Raw genomic sequence first — 20,787 nt, 5'->3', positions numbered from 1 at the left:
CCCGGCGGATTGGATATTAGCAAACGTGACACCACTGTTTAAAAATGGAGGTAGGCTGAGAACGGGTAATTATAGGCCAGTTAGCTTAACTTCGGTACTAGGGAAGATGCTGGAATCTATCATCAAGGAAGAAATAGCGAGGCATCTGGATGGAAATTGTCCCATTGGGCAGACGCAGCATGGGTTCATAAAGGGCAGGTCGTGCCCAACTAATTTAGTGGAATTTTTTTAGGACATTACCAGTGCGGTAGATAATGGGGAGCCAATGGATGTGGTATATCTGGATTTCCAGAAAGCTTTTGACAAGGTACCACTCAAAAGTTTGCTGCATAAGATAACGATGCATGGTGTTAAGGGTAAAGTAGTAGCATGGATCGAGGATTGGTTAATTAATAGAATGCAATGAGTGGGGATTAATGTGTGTTTCTCTGGTTGGCAATCAGTAGCTAGTGCTGACCCTCAGGGATCAGTGTTGGGCCCACAATTGTTCACAATTTACATAATGATTTGGAGTTGGGGACCAAGTGCAATGTGTCCAAGTTTGCAGGCGACACTTAGATGTGTGGTAAAGCAAAAAGTGCTGAGGGTACTGGAAGTCTGCAGAGGGATTTGGATAGTTTAAGTGAATGTGCTAGCGTCTGGCAGTTGGAATACAATGCTTACAAATGTGAGGTTATCCATTTTTGTAGGAATAACAGCAAAAGGGATTATTATTTAAATGATAAAATATTAAAACATGCTGCTGTGCAGAGGGACCTGAGTGTCTAGTGTATGAGTCATAAAATGTTGGTTTACAGGTGCAACAGGTGATTAAGAAGGCAAATGCATGTTTGTCCTTCATTGCTAGAGGGATGGAGTTTAAGACTAGGGAGGTTATGGTGCAACTGTATAAGGTATTATACAGTTGGAGCTTTGGTCTCCTTACCTGAGAAAGGACATAATGGCGCTGGAGGGTGTGCAGAGGAGATTCACTGGGTTAATCCCAGAGTTGAAGGGGTTGGATTACAAGGAGAGGTTTAGTAGACTGGGACTGTACTCGTTGGAATTTAGACGGATGTGGGGAGGGGGGTGCGGGGCGATTTTATAGAAACATATAAAATTATGAAGGGAATAGACAGGATAGATGCAGGGAGGTTGTTTCCACTGGTGGGTGAAAGCAGAACTAGGGGGCATAGCCTCAAAATAAGGAGAAGTAGATTTAGGACTGAGTTTAGGAGGCACCTCTTCACCCAGAGGGTTGTGATCTATGGAATTTTCTGCCCAGTGAAGCAGTTGAGACTCCTTCATTAAATGTTTTCAAGATGATTGATGCAGGTAGGGCAGTCTATATGCACTTCAGTAAGGCCTTTGACAAGGTCCCCTCATGGCAGACTTGTACAAAAGGTGAAGTCACACGGGTTCAGGGGTGAGCTGGCAAGATGGATACAGAACTGGCTAGGTCATAGAAGGCAGAGAGTAGCAATGGAAGGGTGCTTTTCTAATTAGAGGGCTGTGACTAGTGGGGTTCCGCAGGGATCAGTGCTGGGACCTTTGCTGTTCATAGTATATATAAATGATTTGGAGGAAAATGTAACTGCTCTGATTAGTAAGTTTGCAGACGACACAAAGGTTGGTGGAATTGCGGATAGCGATGAGGACTGTCAGAGGATACAGCAGGATTTAGATCATTTGGAGACTTGCGCGGAGAGATGGCAGATGGAGTTTAATCCGGACAAATGTGAGGTAATGCATTTTGGAAGGTCTAATGCAGGTAGGGAATATACAGTGAATGGTAGAACCCTAAAGAGTATTGAAAGTCAAAGAGATCTAGGTGTACAGGTCCACAGGTCACTGAAAGGGGCAACACAGGTGGAGAAGGTAGTCAGGAAGGCATACGGCATGCTTGCCTTCATTGGCCGGGGCATTGAGTATAAGAATTGGCAAGTCATGTTGCGGCTGTATAGAACCTTAGTTAGACCACACTTGGAGTATAGTGTTCAATTCTGGTCGCCACATTACCAGAAGTGGAGTGGATGTGAAGGCTTTAGAGAGGGCGCAGAAAAGATTTACCAGGATGTTGTCTGGTATGGAGGGCATTAGCTATGAGGAGCGGTTGAATAAACTCGGTTGGTTCTCACTGGAACGACAGAGGTTGAGAGGCGACCTGATAGAGGTCTACAAAATTATGAGGGGCATAGACAGAGTGGATAGTCAGAGGCTTTTCCCCAGGTTAGAGGGGTCAATTACGAGGGGGCATAGGTTTAAGGTGTGAGGGGCAAGGTTTAGAGTAGATGTACGAGGCAATAGGTGTCTGGAACTCGCTGCCAGAGGAGGTGCTGGAAGCAGGGACGATTGTGACATTTAAGGGGCATCTTGACAAATACATGAATAGGATGGGAATAGAGGGATATGGACCCAGGAAGTGTAGAAGATTGTAGTTGAGTCGGGCAGCATGGTCGGCACGGACTTGGAGGGCCGAAGGGCCTGTTCCTGTGCTGTACTTTTCTTTGTTCTTTGTAGGGACCAGTGCAAACTCGATGGGCTGAATGGCCTCCTTCTGCACTGTAAATTCTATGAGGTGCCCTTTGTAATCCCACCTTGCTGCACATGGTCCGTAGCCCTGTAGCTGACAGCACTTAAGGTACAGACCCAGGTAGTTTTTGAAAGTGCTTGGCGTCTCTGCCTTCAACACTAACTCGGGCAGTGAATTCCAGACCCACGCTATCCTCGGCATAAAAAATCTTCCTTCTGGTCCCTCTACACTTCCTCTTGTAGTCACAATATTTATATGGCAATTCTCTCCTGAATGCCTCGATTGAATCTGCCTCCATAACATCCAGATCCTGACCAGCCACTGCATGAAACTGTATTTTCTCATGTCATTGTTGCTTCTTTTGTGCCCTCTGGCACCAATTCTTTCTCCCTACTCTATCCAGAACCTTCTTGATTTTGAACAACTCGATCAAATCTCATCTCAATCTTCTCTTCTTCACATCCTCTAAGATGAATGGCACCAGATTCTCCAATCTACCAACATAACAGAAGTTCTCCACACTTAGAATCGTTCTTGTAAATCCTTTCTCCACTCCCTTTAATGTCTCCACATCCATCCTAAAGTCTTATGCCCAGAATTGGACAGAATACTCCATTTGAGGGCAAACCAGTATTAATTGTTTGTCGAAATTTCTTTGCTTTTGAGCTCAATGCCCCTTTTTATAAAGTCCAGAATTCCATAGATCTTTTTAACTTATCATGGAATTTACAGTGCAGAAGGAGGCCTTTCGGCCCATCGAGTCTGCACCGGCCCTTGGAAAGAGCACCCTACCTAATCCCACACCCCCACTCTAGCCCGTAAATCCTACAACAAGTGCTCCCATTTTATTCCAGCATCTCTGTAAATAACAAGACTGTCAATGGCTTTGTCTCTGGAAGAGGAAACCAGAAATGGCGCACCTAAGTCCACCTAACCTGCATATCTTTGGAGTGTGGGAGGAAACCGGAGCACCCGGAGGAAACCCATGCAGACATGGGGAGAAAATGCAAACTCCGCACAGACAGTGACCATCATTTTATTTTTTCATTTCATTTCATTTCAAGCTGGAATCGAACCTGGGACCCTGAAGCTGTGAAGCAACTGTGCTAACCACTGTGCCACCGTGCCCCCTAATGTTTGCCAATTGCTTTAAATTGCTACCCTCTTGTCCTCGATCAATCCACTAAAAGGAACATTTTCTCCTTATGTACTCTGTTGAAACCCCTCAGGATTTTGAACACCTCTCAACCTTCTCCAAGGAAAACCATCCCAATATCTTCAATCTATCCACTTAGCTGGATTAGGTCAAGGTTATTTAGGAGAGAAATCAAGACCAAGGATTGTTGGACAGGGAACTCTCTCCTCCGCAATGCTTGTGAAGGCTGGAGGTTGATTGAATATTTTCAATGCTGATATCAGTAGACTATTGTTAGGTAGCAATGTGAGGTTGAATTGATCCAAATTGAAGACAGAACAGGCTCGAAGGGCTGAATGACCTCCTGTGTTCATATCTTCCGGCACATCTCACATAACAAAGGCCCTGCAGGGGATTCTGTGATTGGATGCTATGTTACAGCACACCAGCGTCCTGGAGTGAAGATCTTTCCTCTACTACACCCTTCAGACTGTCGAAGAGTGACAGAGCAAAGTCTATGAAGCTCTCGCCAATATTAATAACTCAGTGTCACATTCCTGCCTCTGCATATTGGTGGAGATCACTGTTTGGATGATTGCTCATTCAGAGCTACATCCCTACAACAAGTGCTCCCATTTTATTCCAGCATCTCTGTAAATAACAAGCCTGTCAATGGCTTTGTCTCTGGGAGAGGAAACCAGAAATGGCGCATTGATCAAAACTCATCAAGTGCCACCTTTCAAATCTTCCTCAGGGACACATCATTCAAAGTACAGTGCAATCAGAAATGATTTTCTGGACGTTGCCGTATCCAGGTTTCCGTCTTACATGAGTTGCGAAATCTCCCCTGCTTTGAACATACAGACACTGGCAATGTCTTCACTAGAAAGGAGAATAATGCAAGCACTGTAGTTTAGGAGGAGCAATGTGAAAATCAATGGGATAAGCATCATGAGAGATCTTGAGATTTTTGTGCTTAAACATGAACCATTTATAGGTAAGCTTTAACTATTCACAGCTCCAATGTCATGCATGGCGCAGCTCCACCAATCAGGATGCCTGCTTAGTTACGAAGTTTTGTTTCTGGACTGTTCTCTGAGAGTCTGTTACCACGCAAGTGTGTGCATCACACTGTGGGCGGCGTCTGTCTCCAGTCCCACGTTAACCCTTGCTCTACAAGAGCATCTTTACATTATCATACATGCAGGTTAATATTACTACATTGTGGATTAAACATTGACAGTCAGCATGTATTTGTTAAGGGGAGGTTATCTCTGAATAACTTGATTTAAGTTTTTGAGTTGATAACAGGAGTGTTTGCTGAGGTTGGCACATTTGATGATTTATCATTGCTCCCTTTGAGCCCTGGGAGACTTTAGTCATTCAGTGTGTCTTTTGTCATTCAGCCTCTCTTGCCACCCTATCACAGACCTCCCTTTCTACTCATCCCTTGATCAAAACCTATGACCCGCTAACTTTTCGAATTCTGATGAAAGTTCATCGACTTGAATCGTCGACTGTGTTTCTCTCTCCACAGATGCTGATGTAATCTGCTGAACATTTCAAGCATTTTGTGTTTTTATTTCGGATTTTCAGCATCTGCAGTACTCTGCTTTTTGATTTCTGGCAGATTTCTCCTTCAGGCCTCGGCCAGCTTGGTCAATAGTGGTGCTGCTGAGCCACCTTTGGTGGTTTTTATAGCGATCAGAGTACACTCTGTGCCTTTGCTAAAATTAGGTCTTCCTCCAAGTGATATTCATCATGGAGGAGTCCTGAGTCTTCATCTGATGGGTGGGCGCTACAGGGCGCACATTGGCACAATAGTTACCACTACTGCCTCATAGCACCGGGGACCCGGGTTCGATTCTGGCCTTGGATCACTGTCTTTCTGCAGTTTGGACGTTCTCCCCATGTCTGCATGGGTTTCCTCCTGTAGATTGTGCCACTGTGCTGCCCTAAAAGGAAATTATGAGGGGCATAAATAAGGTAGATAGGAAGAAACCTTTCCCCTTGGTGGAGGGATAGATTTAAGTTAAGGGGCAGGATGTTTCAAGGGGATGTGAGGGAAAACTTTTTTACCCAGAGGGCGGTGGGACTTTGGAACTCACTGCCTGAAAGGGTGGTGGAGGCAGAGTTCCTCATAATATTTAAGACGTACTTAGATGTGCACTTGCGACCTCAAGGCATACAAGGCTATGGGGAAGTGCTGAGAAATGGGATTAGAATGGTTATGTGGTTGTGTTTGACCAGTGCAAACACAATGGTCTGTGCTGTGCCATGACTCTATGATTTACAGGTTGATACCCAACCTGTTTGGCCATGTTTTAAATGTACCTTCAATGACCATCAAGTCCAAGGGTGGGACTTGAACCCAGAGCGTCTGATTCAGAGGTAGGAACATGACCCACAATACCACAAGACCTTGTGTTGTTGATATTAGGAGGGGGGAAATACAGTCCTCACTGCCTTTGAAATTTACCTTTTATTTAAAATGTAACCCTGCTCTAACCCTCCCGGTTCAGAATTTAAGCCAACTCTGGGTTGAACAGCAGTTTGGACATTGGGTAACTTGGGGGAATGAACTGTCGGAGAAAACAATTTGAACATGACAAAAGCATTTCTAACACATCGCCAAATTCTTCCATTTTTGTGTAAAACACACCCAGTCGCCACATTTTGTGGCACTATGATTCCTAGACAGAATAGAGGTGATTGGAGAATTTCCCTCTCCATCACACTGAGAGACTGTATTGCCGTTAAGTGACTGTGATTAACTTCACCCACATAATGTATATATAACTATCCTCCACTCATTGTGTGAGTATATGCCTGTGTGTGTGTATATGTGTTTGAATATGTGTGTCTGTGAGTGTGTGTGAGTGTAGGTCTGTAGGTGCCTGTGTATGAATGAGTGTGTGTTTGGGTTAGTGTGTGTGAGGAGAATCTGTGGAATTCACTACCACAGAAAGGAGTTGAGAACAAAATGTTGTGTAATTTCAAAAAGGAATTAGATATAGCTCTCTTGGGGCCAACAGGGTCAAGGGGTATGGGGGGAAGGTGGGATCAGGGTATTGAACTTGATGATCAGCCAAGACCATAATGAATTGCAGAGCAGGCTCGAAGGGCTGAATGGCCTTCTCCTGCTTCTATTTTCTATGGATGTTTCAATGTATGCCTTTGTGTATGTGAGTGAGTGAGTTTGTGATTGTGAGCACGTGAGTTAGTGTGTGTATGTGAATGCGGAGTGAAAAAGAGTTTGGAATGCCAACTCTGATTGTTCATATCCCTGAAGATATCACCATATGATCTTCCTGCCTCCAATAATCCCACCCCCACTCTCCCACAGTTGGCCATCCTTGATCGCTGTGGTGATATGCCTATGGGCTACATCATAGTTGGAAGGTGTGCAACCTCCAACCAGCAGATGGCGGTGCAGACACACCATGCGGTCTCCAGACTAAACATGTGACCTGTGACTCTGATATAAAGGGAGACATATACGGCCATCTTCAGAAGAAGATTGAGAGGGTAAGAGATACATGTGAACGGTCAGTGCTGGGTGCAGGTTCCAGAGGAGTAGTTAGCAGACTCCATGATAATGTGCTCTGTATCAGATTACTGTCTTACCACACAAGGCTCAATAAAAGATGTTGGTCTGGACAAGTCGAAGTGTTTGTTGAATTCATTCGTAAAGTATAAAGGACCAAACACAACAATCGTGTCCTACTGTCGTTCCCCCCGACCAATCATTCTCTTAATGGATCATTCTTGACTGCCAATGAAACAACCAATATCTTGGATTTTTATAACGGGTAAGCAAAAGCGTACAACTAATTTATTTAAAAAACATCCATTTATTGTTTCTCTGATTTTTATCCCACTGGTTTAATGCGAGTCAGTGTCCTGGAAATTAATCCTCAATTCCTGGAGGCTCCTGGGAAATTCAGGAGGGTTGGCAACACTAGACTGAGTGAAGATGTCACAGAAGAGGATCTGGAGCACCCATAGAATTAACATTACCACACACTCCATCAGCAAGTGGAAAGTGGAAAACAAACATTTGAAGTGTTCAATTAATTGCAGAACAAACAAAGTCAATTAACTGCATTGTCGAGAGTCCGCAGATTTTAGGGACTCTGCTCCAATCTCAACTATGAATTGGGAACGTGGATATATTCCTGACTGTTCTGAGCATCACACCTCAGAAGGGGTATACTGTCGCCAAGTCGATTCACAAAGGCGATACTGGAGCTAAAAGGTTTACATTATAAGACCAGGTTACATGCTTGTATTTGGTAGGGTAGATGAAATGAAGCTATTTCATCTAATGGGGGACAGTCCAGATTGTGGTGAATTCACACTGTATTGTAATTCACACTGTATTGCATTGTATAGTATTATGTCCTTGTGGGCTCTGTCTGTGAGCCGTTGCACGGCTCTGCCCATAGGGGGAGATGAGGAGCTTGCATAGAGCTCCACCCGTGGCTCCGCCCATGGCTCCGCCCATGGCCTCTCCCACTACCGGAAGTATAAAGTGCTGCAGCTGTGAGCCTGCTCTCAGTTCTTCTGGTCGCAGGCAGGCTCAGTTGTAAGACTATTAAAACAACAGTTTACTTCCAATCGTGTCTCTAGTGAATTGATGGTCACATCACAGCTCAAGGCAACATAACCTTAAAATGAGAGCAGAACCATTCAGGGGTGATGTCAGGAAGCACGCCCTCACACAATGGAGAGTGGAAATCTAGAACTTTCTCCTCCCAAAAACATGTCGAGTCTGGGAGTCAATTGAAAATGTCAAAATTGAGATAGGTTTTGTCAGGTAAGGGAATTAAGACTTAAGGAACCAAGTGGACAGATAGAGATGGATAAAAATTGACCATGATGGCAGATCAGGTTCAAGAGGCCCGATGGACTCCCCCGTTCCCAAATCTGATTCATTAGTTTGAGTAGGAGTAACACAAATGAAGAAAAACAGAAACAAGCAACAATTCATGGGAAAGGTATTTTCATTATCTGCCTGAAAGCAACTCTGAGACAAACAGTGGCAGGATTTTGCTGCCTCTGGAAGCATATTAGTTTGAAGCCTTTAGTATTAGAAACCATTAGATACTGGCACACACTAGGGTTAACACTGAAGAACTGGGCTTACCTGACCGAGGGCTGAGATGCTGCGCAGTGTAGAACAAGATGCCATCTGGTGACCGAGGAAGGAACTGCAACCTGATGTGAGTCTTGTGGCGGACATTAAAAGAACCAAATGCCATCCAGGAAGATTCATTAGTCCTGAAGGAGGGGTCGCTGATATTAAGAGCTGGAAAAGACAAATGTTAACAAGGGAACGTCAAAAGCAAATCTGCCAGATAGATAAAATCTAATTCACCCAGAACGGAATCAAATTATTAACGGAATAATTATAAAATAACTTGTTTGATATGATCACAAAATAAGAGCATGATTTTGCACAGACAGTTACCCAAGCTGGGAATCCAACCTGGGACCTTGCAGCTGTGAAGTGAACTATAGTGAAGCAACTATGACAACCACTGTGCCACCGTGTTTATTTTGTTTCTATTACTATATGAACAATTCAGCATTTTCTATAGCTTATGAAATATTCAGTGCGTATTAACTGTATTTAATCTTATTCAAGGGTCATGGTTAGAGAACGAGCCTGATTTCAATCTTACGGCCCACTGAGATGAAGGAGGACCACTCACTAGCCTAGGTTGCCCATCTCTGAATTGGAGTATTCTGTGAGGAATCATCCTGTGACTGGAGTATGGAGTGGAAAAGCTTGGCGACTGAAATATCTAAATTGGAAAAGGTATGAATTGTTCACTTATCACAAGCTAAGACCGGGAAAATGGGGCTCTGTTCTTGGCAACTTCAGGAATAATTAATAAATAAATTAGCTTTGTTGAGTCTAGCTGTGTAAAAGTGTCAGTTTTGACACATCAATGGAGCAGACAGCTAAACTTAAATCTCCCGTTAGCAAGACCAATAATCTTTACTAAGGTAAAGTTCCCTGTAATAATAATCTTTTATTGTCACAAGTATGAAGTTACTGTGAAAAACCCCTAGTCACCACATTCCGGCGCCTGTTTGGGTAAGCTGGTACGGGAATTGAACCCACGTTGCTGCTGACCTTGTTATGCATTACAAACTAGCTGTCTAGTCCACTGAGCTAAACCAGCCAATCTTTACTCAGTTGAACATGAAGAAACTTTACAAACAATTAAGAAAGACACACAACTTAACTTTCTAAAAGTTCATACGTTACAGCAGTAATACTTCAGAAGTATTTCCTTGGCTGCAAAGTACTTTTGGACATCCTGCAGCTGAGAGGTGCTATGGAAATGCAGGCCATTCTTTTCTGTGCAAATATGAAGACTTGCAGTATCGTCACCTTAAACATTTATCATGGTTTTGGATAATTTTCAAGTTCACAGAAATATGTGTAAATTTAGAAATTATTCAGTACGCGGATAAGACAGCAACTGAAAGAGGAAATCTGAGAAAGGAATTTTCCTTGTTTAGGGATACGATAAACATGAACCTAAACAGAAAGGCAAATAGATTGGGGGGGGGGGGGGGGGAGGCTCCCTTGCACCCAACCCACGGCAGTGCCAACCTGGCACCCAAGCACCTAGACGTACCTGGCACACCCCGGACATTTGGGTGGCACTGCCAGGGTACCACCTTGTCCAGTTCCCGATCACCCGGGGGTCTCTAATACCCTATGAAACCCACAAGGTGCCGTTACAATTCTTCTTCCCTATCTCTTTGCGTGCATGTATGGAGTTGTGATGACCATTCCTGGGTTTGAATAAACAGTATTTCTGATTTAACCTTAAATAGAATTTGCTGTGACTTACTTTAAAATTATCATCACAAACAGCCTTTTCCAAATAATTCAATCTCATTTACTTATGGACAGATAGCGAGAAAAATAAAAGAGCTCAGTTAGTCTTTCTCCCCTATCCAAAACAAACATTGCCCTCTCAAGTCCGAGATCGAATCCATTACAAATAAGCCAAAATTTGCCTCTCTCCCTTCTCCTTAACACATTATAAAATGTGATTGCACCCATTTACACTCAATGGTCCTGAACTTTGAGGGGATTCACCAAACTACCTCTTGTTACTCTGCAAAATCTCAGAGAAATGTTTACATGCCTATTTATTTGGCCACAAATGTCACTTCTCTTGAAGTTCTGTGCATTTCCTGCTGATGGAACACGGCCAGAATTCCTCTGCATGATTGTGCCCCTGAATGCAGAAGTTTGATTGACTTTTGATTACGAGTGCAATTGACAAAAGTAATGCATCATATGTCATATGCACTTTCTTGACAGACAATTAAGTACTTCTGAAGGGTTTTGTAAAGCCAAAAATGGGGCAGCCATGTTGGTGCATCAAGCTCCCACAAACATAATAACTGGATAATCTGTTTCGCTTTTGTGATGTTAATTGAGGAATACACATTGGCCAGGACAATGGGGATAACTACTCTGCTCTTCAAAATATTGCCATGGGGACCTTTACTTCACCAAGGTGATTTAACCATCTGAAAGATGACACCTCTGGCAGTACAGCACACCACATTGGAGCGTGAGCCTAGATTTTGTACTCAGGTCTCTGGAGTGGGTTTTGAACCCACAACCACTGACTTGGAGGTGCGAAAGTGCTCACTTTGTGAAAATTAAAAACATAAAGCTATGTTCCACCACTTCTAGAGGCTGTTCATGCTTTCACATTTTCCCCATCTCACGCCCACATCCTATCTGGCTGCCTGATTAGTTACTGGACTAAGGCATACATTTACTGATAATGTTAATGCAATAGCTTGTTCAACTGAATGTGAATGTCCAGGAACAATGAAATATAAGCAATAAAGATACCTTTCTTGCAATGGATTCCAGTGGTTCCCAGAGGGCAACGACAGATGTAACCTTCAGGCAGTGGGATGCAAGAAGCTCCTGGCGCACACTGATGCGGAGGTTTGTGCTCAGGATCGCACACTGTGATAATCTCCATGCAGAAGGCTCCCTTCCAACCAGGCGCACACCGACAACTACATTTCAGAGAGAAAAAATAGAGCTTCAGAATTAACAAGAGTCAATGGTTGCTAGGAAACTGCATCACCTTTCGACAGCTCAGGGACAATCAGATTTGTTGTACTTGGGCTGTGGTGAATTACATTGTCAATCATGACTCTTGCCTTTGAGTCAGGAGGTCAAGTCCCAAGTCAGAGTCTTGAACATAATATCCAGGCCGACATTGCAGTGCAGTATTGGAGGGAGCCATGCACTGGTGGAGATGCTGTCTTCCTCGTGAGAGGTTAAACAGAGGCCCTCTCTGTCCTTTCAGGTAGCCAGGAAGGATTCCTTGGCATCAGTTTCAAAGAAGGTCAGCAGGGCAGTGGATGCCATGGTGTGTCCCGTTTTGAAGTAGGTTGGGGGTAGGTTGGAGCAGTTGATCCTCCTGCCCTCAGGGAGTGGTGTCGTGATCTCTATATGTGCGTGTACACACGGGGTTAATGTGTAATCAGTAGCACCAGATGATCACTAGAGGGCCGGACCAACAGGGGTATAAAAGGCAACCACATTGGGTGTCTGTCTCTCTTTTGGGTGCACTGTGACCAGGGCAGTATCAGATTAGTTCAGATGGTTAGTGGAGTTACGTATAGTTACTGTAGTTAGATCTTGTTAACCTTATCACTGGTATCAATGTTAAAGTAAATAACATGCACTTATTGTTATAGTTACTCAATAAACCTTTTGTCACTGCTGGACGAGTTCGAGTCTTCTTCATCGAGATTCAGAAGACGTCATCAGTAACCAAGGTTTGAGCAACACATTATACACTCCGCAGTATATCAAGATAATACAGGAGCGTAATAAAAGATGGTACCAGGCGTGTTGGCTTTAAAAGAACTAGTTAGATTAGGTTAGACAAAAAGAGAAGAAAATTCAAACTGGATATTCGACTGCGGAAGACTTCGCAGCAGATAGATCCTCGACGACTAAGCAATTCGATGCTCCACGTTCAAGTATCAATGCAACTAGAAACTGACGGTAACTTAAGTAATAACTGGAAAATGTTTATACAAAAGTTCCAAGTATATATGGCAGCTCATGATTTAAACACGGTCTCGGAAAAAAGGAAAATAGCGCTACTACTCGGAGTAGCAGAACATGAAGCTACACAGATCTATAACTCCTTTAATTTCTTGGAAGGTGAAGACAAAACTAAATTTAAAGTGATTATCGCAAAATTTGTAGATCCCTGTAAAAGGCAGTCTGGTGAGATGCTGGAAAGATTTAACTTTTGCCATTGATGCCAGAGAAACGGAGAGCCCATCACTTATTTTATTACAGACCTCAAGTTAATAGCACAAGGCTGTAATTATGCTGATTTCAGAGACACTATGAGAATGGATCAATTAATTTCTGGGCCACGTGATTGATAAAAATTTGAGGTTAGAAGTTTCACAAAAAAAGTATTTAACATTAGAAATCGCTGTACAAAAATGCTTTGCTTATGAACAAAAACAAAATCAGTACTTTGAGTCTTTACAAACACAGACTCATTATCTAGAAAACAAAATCCATTAAAATGGCACGAATACGCACCACGAGGCAGAGGCTGTGTTGAAACATGAGAAGACGGAAGTTTTGAATGGCAGCCATTTTGAGCGAGAGCCTTCCGGCCAGTACGCACATGCGTACTTCTCAAAAAGAAGAAAATTGTCAAAATACACTTCAGCGCATGGGCGAGAAACCGCGCATACGCAGTTGCAAAAAGAGCGCACAGTAAAGGAAGCTCGAATTGCGCATGCGCAATCGATTCCTATGCATGACGCCACGAGCGTCATGATGTCAGAAGACCCGGACCACGCCCACTTAAAGGGGAAATGCCCGAAAATTAAAAATAAGAATTTTAAAGCTACAAAACCCAATTGTTTTTACCTCGAAAGACAGAACAATGCCTGAATTTCTACCAACAGTTGAAAATAACCTCTGCAGCAACCTGGAACAAGCAGTTTGCACCACCCAAAGTGAAGAGCACAATGACAAATCCAAAACCAAAGAAGATGATTTGTCCATTGAACATGAAGAGCACAATAACGAATCCGAAACAAAATGAGATGATTTGTATATTGAATAATACAACTCAGACATGGCTGAGTTCTTTGGATATGAACTCAACACGGTTGAAAAGCTCAATACGAATCTACTCATGGTAGATTAATCCAATACCATGATGCAATGCAATGACAGATCGTTGAAACATTGGATGACAGCAACCTGTCAATCAGCCAAGAAGAAAACGACGCCACACAGAGAGCACTGACTGACTCCGTTGAGAGAGCACAGAGAGTGTTGAAATACTCCACAGAGAGCGATAGAAGCCTCATCCGAGAGATCATTGACAGACTCCAGAATGGAAGCAATTAAAGACTCCAGAGCAACAACTATGCATGAAGAAGACTATGAAGGTCTCTCCACCTTATTGAGCACCTAGAAGCAGACTATGAAAGTCCACCCAGCTCATTTGAACAACAAAAAGACTATGAAAGTCCACCCAGCACAAATGACCAACAAGAAGACACTGTATGTGAGAATAGTGACAATGTAAACACGGTCGACAACATACAAGATGTGCAAGATCACAGCGAGACTGACAGATCTCAGCTCGTATGTACAGAACCACTCAACAATCAAAGTGAAACTACTCTTGAGTCCAGTGAGACCACGTCAATTAAAACCTCATCTACTCTAAACTACCCACAAGAAAATGAAATCTTGAAGATTTTGACTCCAAAAAAGAGCACCAAGAAATCAAGGATAATTTAAATGAACCTGAAATGACTCCAAAAAAGGAGCACCAAGAAATCAATGATGATTCAAGTGAACCAGAAATGACTCCAGAAAAGGAGCACCAAGGAATCAAAGAGGAATCACATCTACCTCAAAGGCGTGATGTCACCACGATCAATGCAACATCAGATCCTTCTCACAATCCTCAAGAAGAAACGCTCAATGAACCATCAGATACCACAAAGGATACTGACACAAGTAACTTTGAGAATGACTTGAATTATCCACACGGAACAGTCATTGAGTGCAACAAGAACAACAAAAACTACAAGCACAACACCAAAAACTACAAACACCACAAAAACAACAACAAGAACAACGACAAAAACATCAAAGACCGAAACGACAGAAACAACAACAATGAAACCACGACCTGTACAACATGGTACAACTCTGCACATGAAGGACAATGCAACAGCACATTCCAAAACAATGGCAAGAGTACAAACATACCATGGCATGACAACGATTCTCATGAATTGACATTTGCTCCACAACAACCAAGCAAACCGGCTTTCAAGGCAGATGACACACAGAATCAATACCGCAAACACAGGAAAAAGTCCAGGTCAGACGACAAGGATGTAACACAGAATCGCTACCACAAGCATAGAAAATAATTCCAGGTCAGACAACAAAGTGATTCAACCATTCGAACACCTCATGATGACTTGTTGGTTACTTAAACACAAGAACACTGATGATGTTCACAAAGAAGTGACAACATCAACATCACAACTTCAACAGAAGAAGAAAGCAACTCAACCGAATAAATTCATAAAGTTTGGACTTTATTAAAATTGGACTCATAAATATTAATTGGCTTTGTATGATCATCAATATCATCACAATTTGTACATAACATGATTTATCTACCTGTTTCAAGCAAATGGAAAAAAAACTTAAGAGACTAAATGTATTAACGTTTGACTGATTAACTCAATGATTTTAGGTAATGCATTTGTAAACTGCATCCATTAAGTTTATTTAATTTTCTTTACAACATACAGAAAATGTGTAACATGAAAAAAAGGGGGATGTAGTGATCTCTGAATGTGCATGTACATAAGGGGTTAATGTGTAATCAGTAGCACCAGATGATCACTAGAGGGCCGGACCAACAGGGGGATTAAAGAAACCACATTGGGTCTCTCTCTCTCTCTCTTTTGGGTGTACTGTGCCCAGGTCAGTATCAGATTAGTTTAGATGGTTAGTGGAGTTACATATAGTTATTGTAGTTAGATCTTGTTAACCTTATCACTATTATCAATGTTAAAGTAAAGAACTCATGCAATTATTGTTATAGTTACTCAATAAACCTTATGTTACGACTGGATGAGTTTGAGTCTTCTTCATCGAGATTCAAAAGAACTCATTAGTAAACAAGGTTTGAGTAACACATTACACTCCGTAGTATATCACGATAATACAGGAGGGTAATAAAAGAAGTGGGGTAAATTAGAGAATGAGAAATACTCATTAATCCTTTAATCAGTATTCCTGTTCAATGAGACTCCATCTTGGGAATTTAAACCCTCCCCTACCCTCCCAAAATAAAGAAAAATCAGTTCAGTGGAGATCAAAGCAGAATTTCAACAAATCTTTGTATTTATAATCATGTTACAAGTGCAAGACTTTGCAATACAGTTAAATTTTAAAATGACTCCTTTAACTGAAGGTGAAACATAATGTTGTAGAAGGGGGTGGGGTGGGGGGGTGTTCTGATGGTGGTCGTACTGAACCTCTGCCTGGGACAGACACATATGATCTGGCTGTCATGGCAAAGAACCTAAACTGAAACCTATTGAAAATCAAGCGACTGTTTCACACCTTCACGCAGAAAGTGGGTCGGTTACATTTTAGATACAGGGGCACTGAGAGAGAGAGTTAAACAATGCAGCTGCTGTGAAGAGCAAAGAAAGACTGAGTTTGTGTTCGCAGCCAAGCAAGGTTCTCGTGGGGGCTGGCTCTCTTTTCGAAAAGGAGAAAGTGGAATAGACAGGACTTATAGACAAAAAGTCGCCAAACTGGGATTTGCTAGAGGAAGCCTGTTAAATCAGATTAAATAGGATCATTTTCAAAGGATACTGGATGATTCAACCTGGTGTGGCAGGGAGAAGTTGGAAAGCTGGGAGGATTTTGAAACGAGGGGCATGGTTATGTTAGCGGGAACTGACGTGAGCTTCCCGGCACTCGGCCCAGTGAGGCCGGCAACATTATTCAATGTGAATTGAACATAGAACATAGAACATAGAACGATACAGCGCAGTACAGGCCCTTCGGCCCTCGATGTTGCACCGACATGGAAAAAAAAAACTAAAGGCCATCTAACCTACACTATGCCCTTATCATCCATATGCTTATCCAATAAACTTTTAAATGCCCTCAATGTTGGCGAGTTCACTACTGTTGCAGGTAGGGCATTCCACGGCCTCACCACTCTTTGCGTAAAAAACCCACCTCTGACCTCTGTCCTATATCTATTACCCCTCAATTTAAGGCTATGTCCCCTCGTGCTAGCCACCTCCATCCGCGGGAGAAGGCTCTCGCTGTCCACCCTATCTAACCCTCTGATCATTTTGTATGCCTCTATTAAGTCACCTCTTAACCTTCTTCTCTCTAACGAAAACAACCTCAAGTCCATCAGCCTTTCCTCATAAGATTTTCCCTCCATACCAGGCAACATCCTGGTAAATCTCCTCTGCACCCGTTCCAAGGCTTCCACGTCCTTCCTATAATGAGGCGACCAGAACTGTACGCAATACTCCAAATGCGGTCGTACTAGAGTTTTGTACAACTGCAACATGACCTCATGGCTCCGGAACTCAATCCCTCTACCAATAAAGGCCAACACACCATAGGCCTTCTTCACAACCCTATCAACCTGGGTGGCAACTTTCAGGGATCTATGTACATGGACACCGAGATCCCTCTGCTTATCCACACTACCAAGAATTTTACCATTAGCCAAATATTCCGCATTCCTGTTATTCTTTCCAAAGTGAATCACCTCACACTTCTCCACATTAAACTCCATTTGCCACCTCTCAGCCCAGCTCTGCAGCTTATCTATGTCACTCTGTAACCTGCAACATCCTTCCACACTGTCTACAACTCCACCGACTTTAGTGTCGTCTGCAAATTTACTCACCCATCCTTCTGCGCCCTCCTCTAGGTCATTTATAAAAATGACAAACAGCAACGGCCCCAGAACAGATCCTTGTGGTACGCCACTCGTAACTGAACTCCATTCTGAACATTTCCCATCAACTACCACTCTCTGTCTTCTTTCAACTAGCCAATTTCTGATCCACATCTCTAAATCACCCTCAATCCCCAGCCTCCGTATTTTCTGCAATAGCCGACCGTGGGGCACCTTATCAAACGCTTTACTGAAATCCATATACACCACATCAACTGCTCTACCCTCGTCTACCTGTTCAGTCACCTTCTCAAAGAACTCGATAAGGTTTGTGAGGCATGACCTACCCTTCACAAAACCATGCTGACTATCCCTAATCATATTATTCCTATCTAGATGATTATAAATCGTATCTTTTATAATCCTCTCCAAGACCTTACCCACCACAGACGTTAGGCTCACCGGCCTATAGTTACCGGGGTTATCTCTACTCCCCTTCTTGAACAAAGGGACCACATTTGCTATCCTCCAGTCCTCTGGCACTATTCCTGTAGCCAATGATGACCTAAAAATCAAAGCCAAAGGCTCAGCAATCTCTTCCCTGGCTTCCCAGAGAATCCTAGGATAAATCCCATCCGGCCCCGGGGACTTATCTATTTTCACCTTGTCCAGAATTGCCAACACTTCTTCTCTACGCACCTCAATGCCATCTATTCTAATAGCCTGGGTCTCAGCATTCTCCTCCACAATATTATCTTTTTCTTGAGTGAATACTGACGAAAAGTATTCATTTAGTATCTCGCTTATCTCCTCAGCCTCCACACACAACTTCCCACCACTGTCCTTGACTGGCCCTACTCTTACCCTAGTCATTCTTTTATTCCTGACATACCTATAGAAAGCTTTTGGGTTTTCCTTGATCCTACCTGCCAAAGACTTCTCATGTCCCCTCCTTGCTCGTCTCAGCTCTCTCTTTAGATCCTTCCTCGCTTCCTTGTAACTATCAGACGCCCCAACTGAAACTTCATGCCTCATCTTCACATAGGCCTCCTTCTTCCTCTTAACAAGAGATTCCACTTCTTTGGTAAACCACGGTTCCCTCGCTCGACCCCTTCCTCCCTGCCTGACTGGTACGTACTTATCAAGAACATGCAATAGCTGTTCCTTGAACAAGCTCCACATATCCAGTGTGCCCAACCCTTGCAGCCTACTTCTCCAACCAACACATCCTAAGTCATGTCTAATGGCATCATAATTGCCCTTCCCCCAGCTATAACTCTTGCCCTGCGGGGTATACTTATCCCTTTCCATCACTAACGTAAAGGTCACCGAATTGTGGTCACTGTTTCCAAAGTGCTCACCTACCTCCAGATCTAACACCTGGCCTGGTTCATTACCCAAAACCAAATCCAATGTGGCCTCGCCTCTTGTTGGCCTGTCAACATATTGTGTCAGGAAACCCTCCTGCACACATTGTACAAAGAATGACCCATCTAATGTACTCGAACTATATCTTTTCCAGTCAATATTTGGAAAGTTAAAGTCTCCCATAACAACTACCCTGTTACTTTCGCTCTTTTCCAGAATCATCTTCGCCATCCTTTCCTCTACATCCCTAGAACTATTAGGTGGCCTATAGAAAACTCCCAACAGGGTGACCTCTCCTTTCCTGTTTCTAACCTCAGCCCATACTACCTCAGAAGAAGAGTCCCCATCTAGCATCCTTTCCGCCACCGTAATACTGTCCTTGACTAGCAGCGCCACACCTCCCCCTCTTTTGCCCCCTTCTCTGAGCTTACTAAAACACCTAAACCCCGGAACCTGCAACAACCATTCCTGTCCCTGCTCTATCCATGTCTCTGAAATGGCCACAACATCGAAGTCCCAGGTACCAACCCATGCTGCCAGTTCCCCTACCTTATTTCGTATACTCCTGGCATTGAAGTAGACACACTTCAAACCACCTACCTGAACACTGGCACCCTCTTGCGAAGTCAAATCTGTGCTCCTGACCTCTATACTCTCAATCTCCCGTACCCCAAAACTACAATCCAGGTTCCCATGCCCCTGCTGAATTAGTTTAAACCCCCCCAAAGAGCACTAACAAATCTCCCCCCCAGGATATTGGTGCCCCTCAGGTTCAGATGTAGACCATCCTGTCTATAGAGGTCCCACCTTCCCCAGAAAGAGCCCCAGTTATCCAGAAATCTGAATCCCTCCCGCCTGCACCATCCCTGTAGCCACGTGTTTAATTGCTCTCTCTCCCTATTCCTCATCTCACTATCACGTGGCACGGGCAACAACCCAGAGATAACAACTCTGTTTGTTCTCGCTCTGAGCTTCCATCCTAGCTCCCTAAAGGCCTGCCTGACATCCTTGTCCCCTTTCCTACCTATGTCGTTAGTGCCAATGTGGACTACGACTTGGGGCTGCTCCCCCTCCCCCTTAAGGACCCGGAAAACACGATCCGAGACATCACTTACCCTTGCACCTGGGAGGCAACATACCAAACGTGAGTCTCTCTCGCTCCCACAAAATCTCCTATCTGTGCCCCTGACTATTGAGTCCCCAATTACTAGTGTTCTACTCCTTTCCCCCCTTCCCTTCTGAGCAACAGGGACAGACTCCGTGCCAGAGGCCCGTACCCCATGGCTTACCCCTGGTAAGTCGTCCCCCCCACAAGTATCCAAAACGGTATACTTGTTACTCAGGGGAACGACCGCAGGGGGTCCCTGCACTGACTGCTTCTTCCCAGTCCCTCTTACAGTTACCCATCTATCTCCAGTCTTTGGTGTAACTACTTCCCTGAAGCTCCTATCTATGACCCCCTCTGCCTCCCGAATGATCCGAAGTTCATCCAGCTCAAGCTCCAGGTCCCTAACACGGTTTTTGAGGAGCTGGAGTTGGGTGCACTTCCCACAGATGAAATCAGCAGGGACACTGACGGCGTCCCTCACCTCAAACATTCTGCAGGAGGAGCATTGTACTGCCTTCCCTGACATCACCTCTAGATTTAAAAAAAAACAAGAAAAAGAAAAAGAAAGGAAGCAGTTACCTGATATTACCTCAAACCCTGCTCCCGCTGAAAGTTAAGCAAATTTAAAGGCACTCACTCA

General features: G+C 43.6%; 1 protein-coding gene across 17 annotated transcripts in view; it reads right to left on the bottom strand.

Annotated features, from left to right (window-relative positions):
• eys (eyes shut homolog) overlaps nucleotides 1-20,787 on the bottom strand; it is a 3,376,609-nt gene that overhangs the window by 2,452 nt on the left and 3,353,370 nt on the right. For all 17 annotated transcript variants that reach the window (XM_038800705.1, XM_038800706.1, XM_038800712.1 and 14 more), the window contains 2 exons: nucleotides 11,548-11,720; nucleotides 8,797-8,958 (listed from right to left, as the gene is read on the bottom strand). In XM_038800705.1, coding sequence (XP_038656633.1) covers nucleotides 8,797-8,958; nucleotides 11,548-11,720 — 335 coding nt within the window. The remainder of the gene's footprint in view (nucleotides 1-8,796; nucleotides 8,959-11,547; nucleotides 11,721-20,787) is intronic.

The sequence above is a fragment of the Scyliorhinus canicula genome, chromosome 6, assembly GCF_902713615.1.
Source record: "Scyliorhinus canicula chromosome 6, sScyCan1.1, whole genome shotgun sequence".
Lineage (NCBI taxonomy): Eukaryota > Metazoa > Chordata > Chondrichthyes > Carcharhiniformes > Scyliorhinidae > Scyliorhinus > Scyliorhinus canicula.
This window is presented reverse-complemented; position numbering and strand designations above follow the sequence as displayed.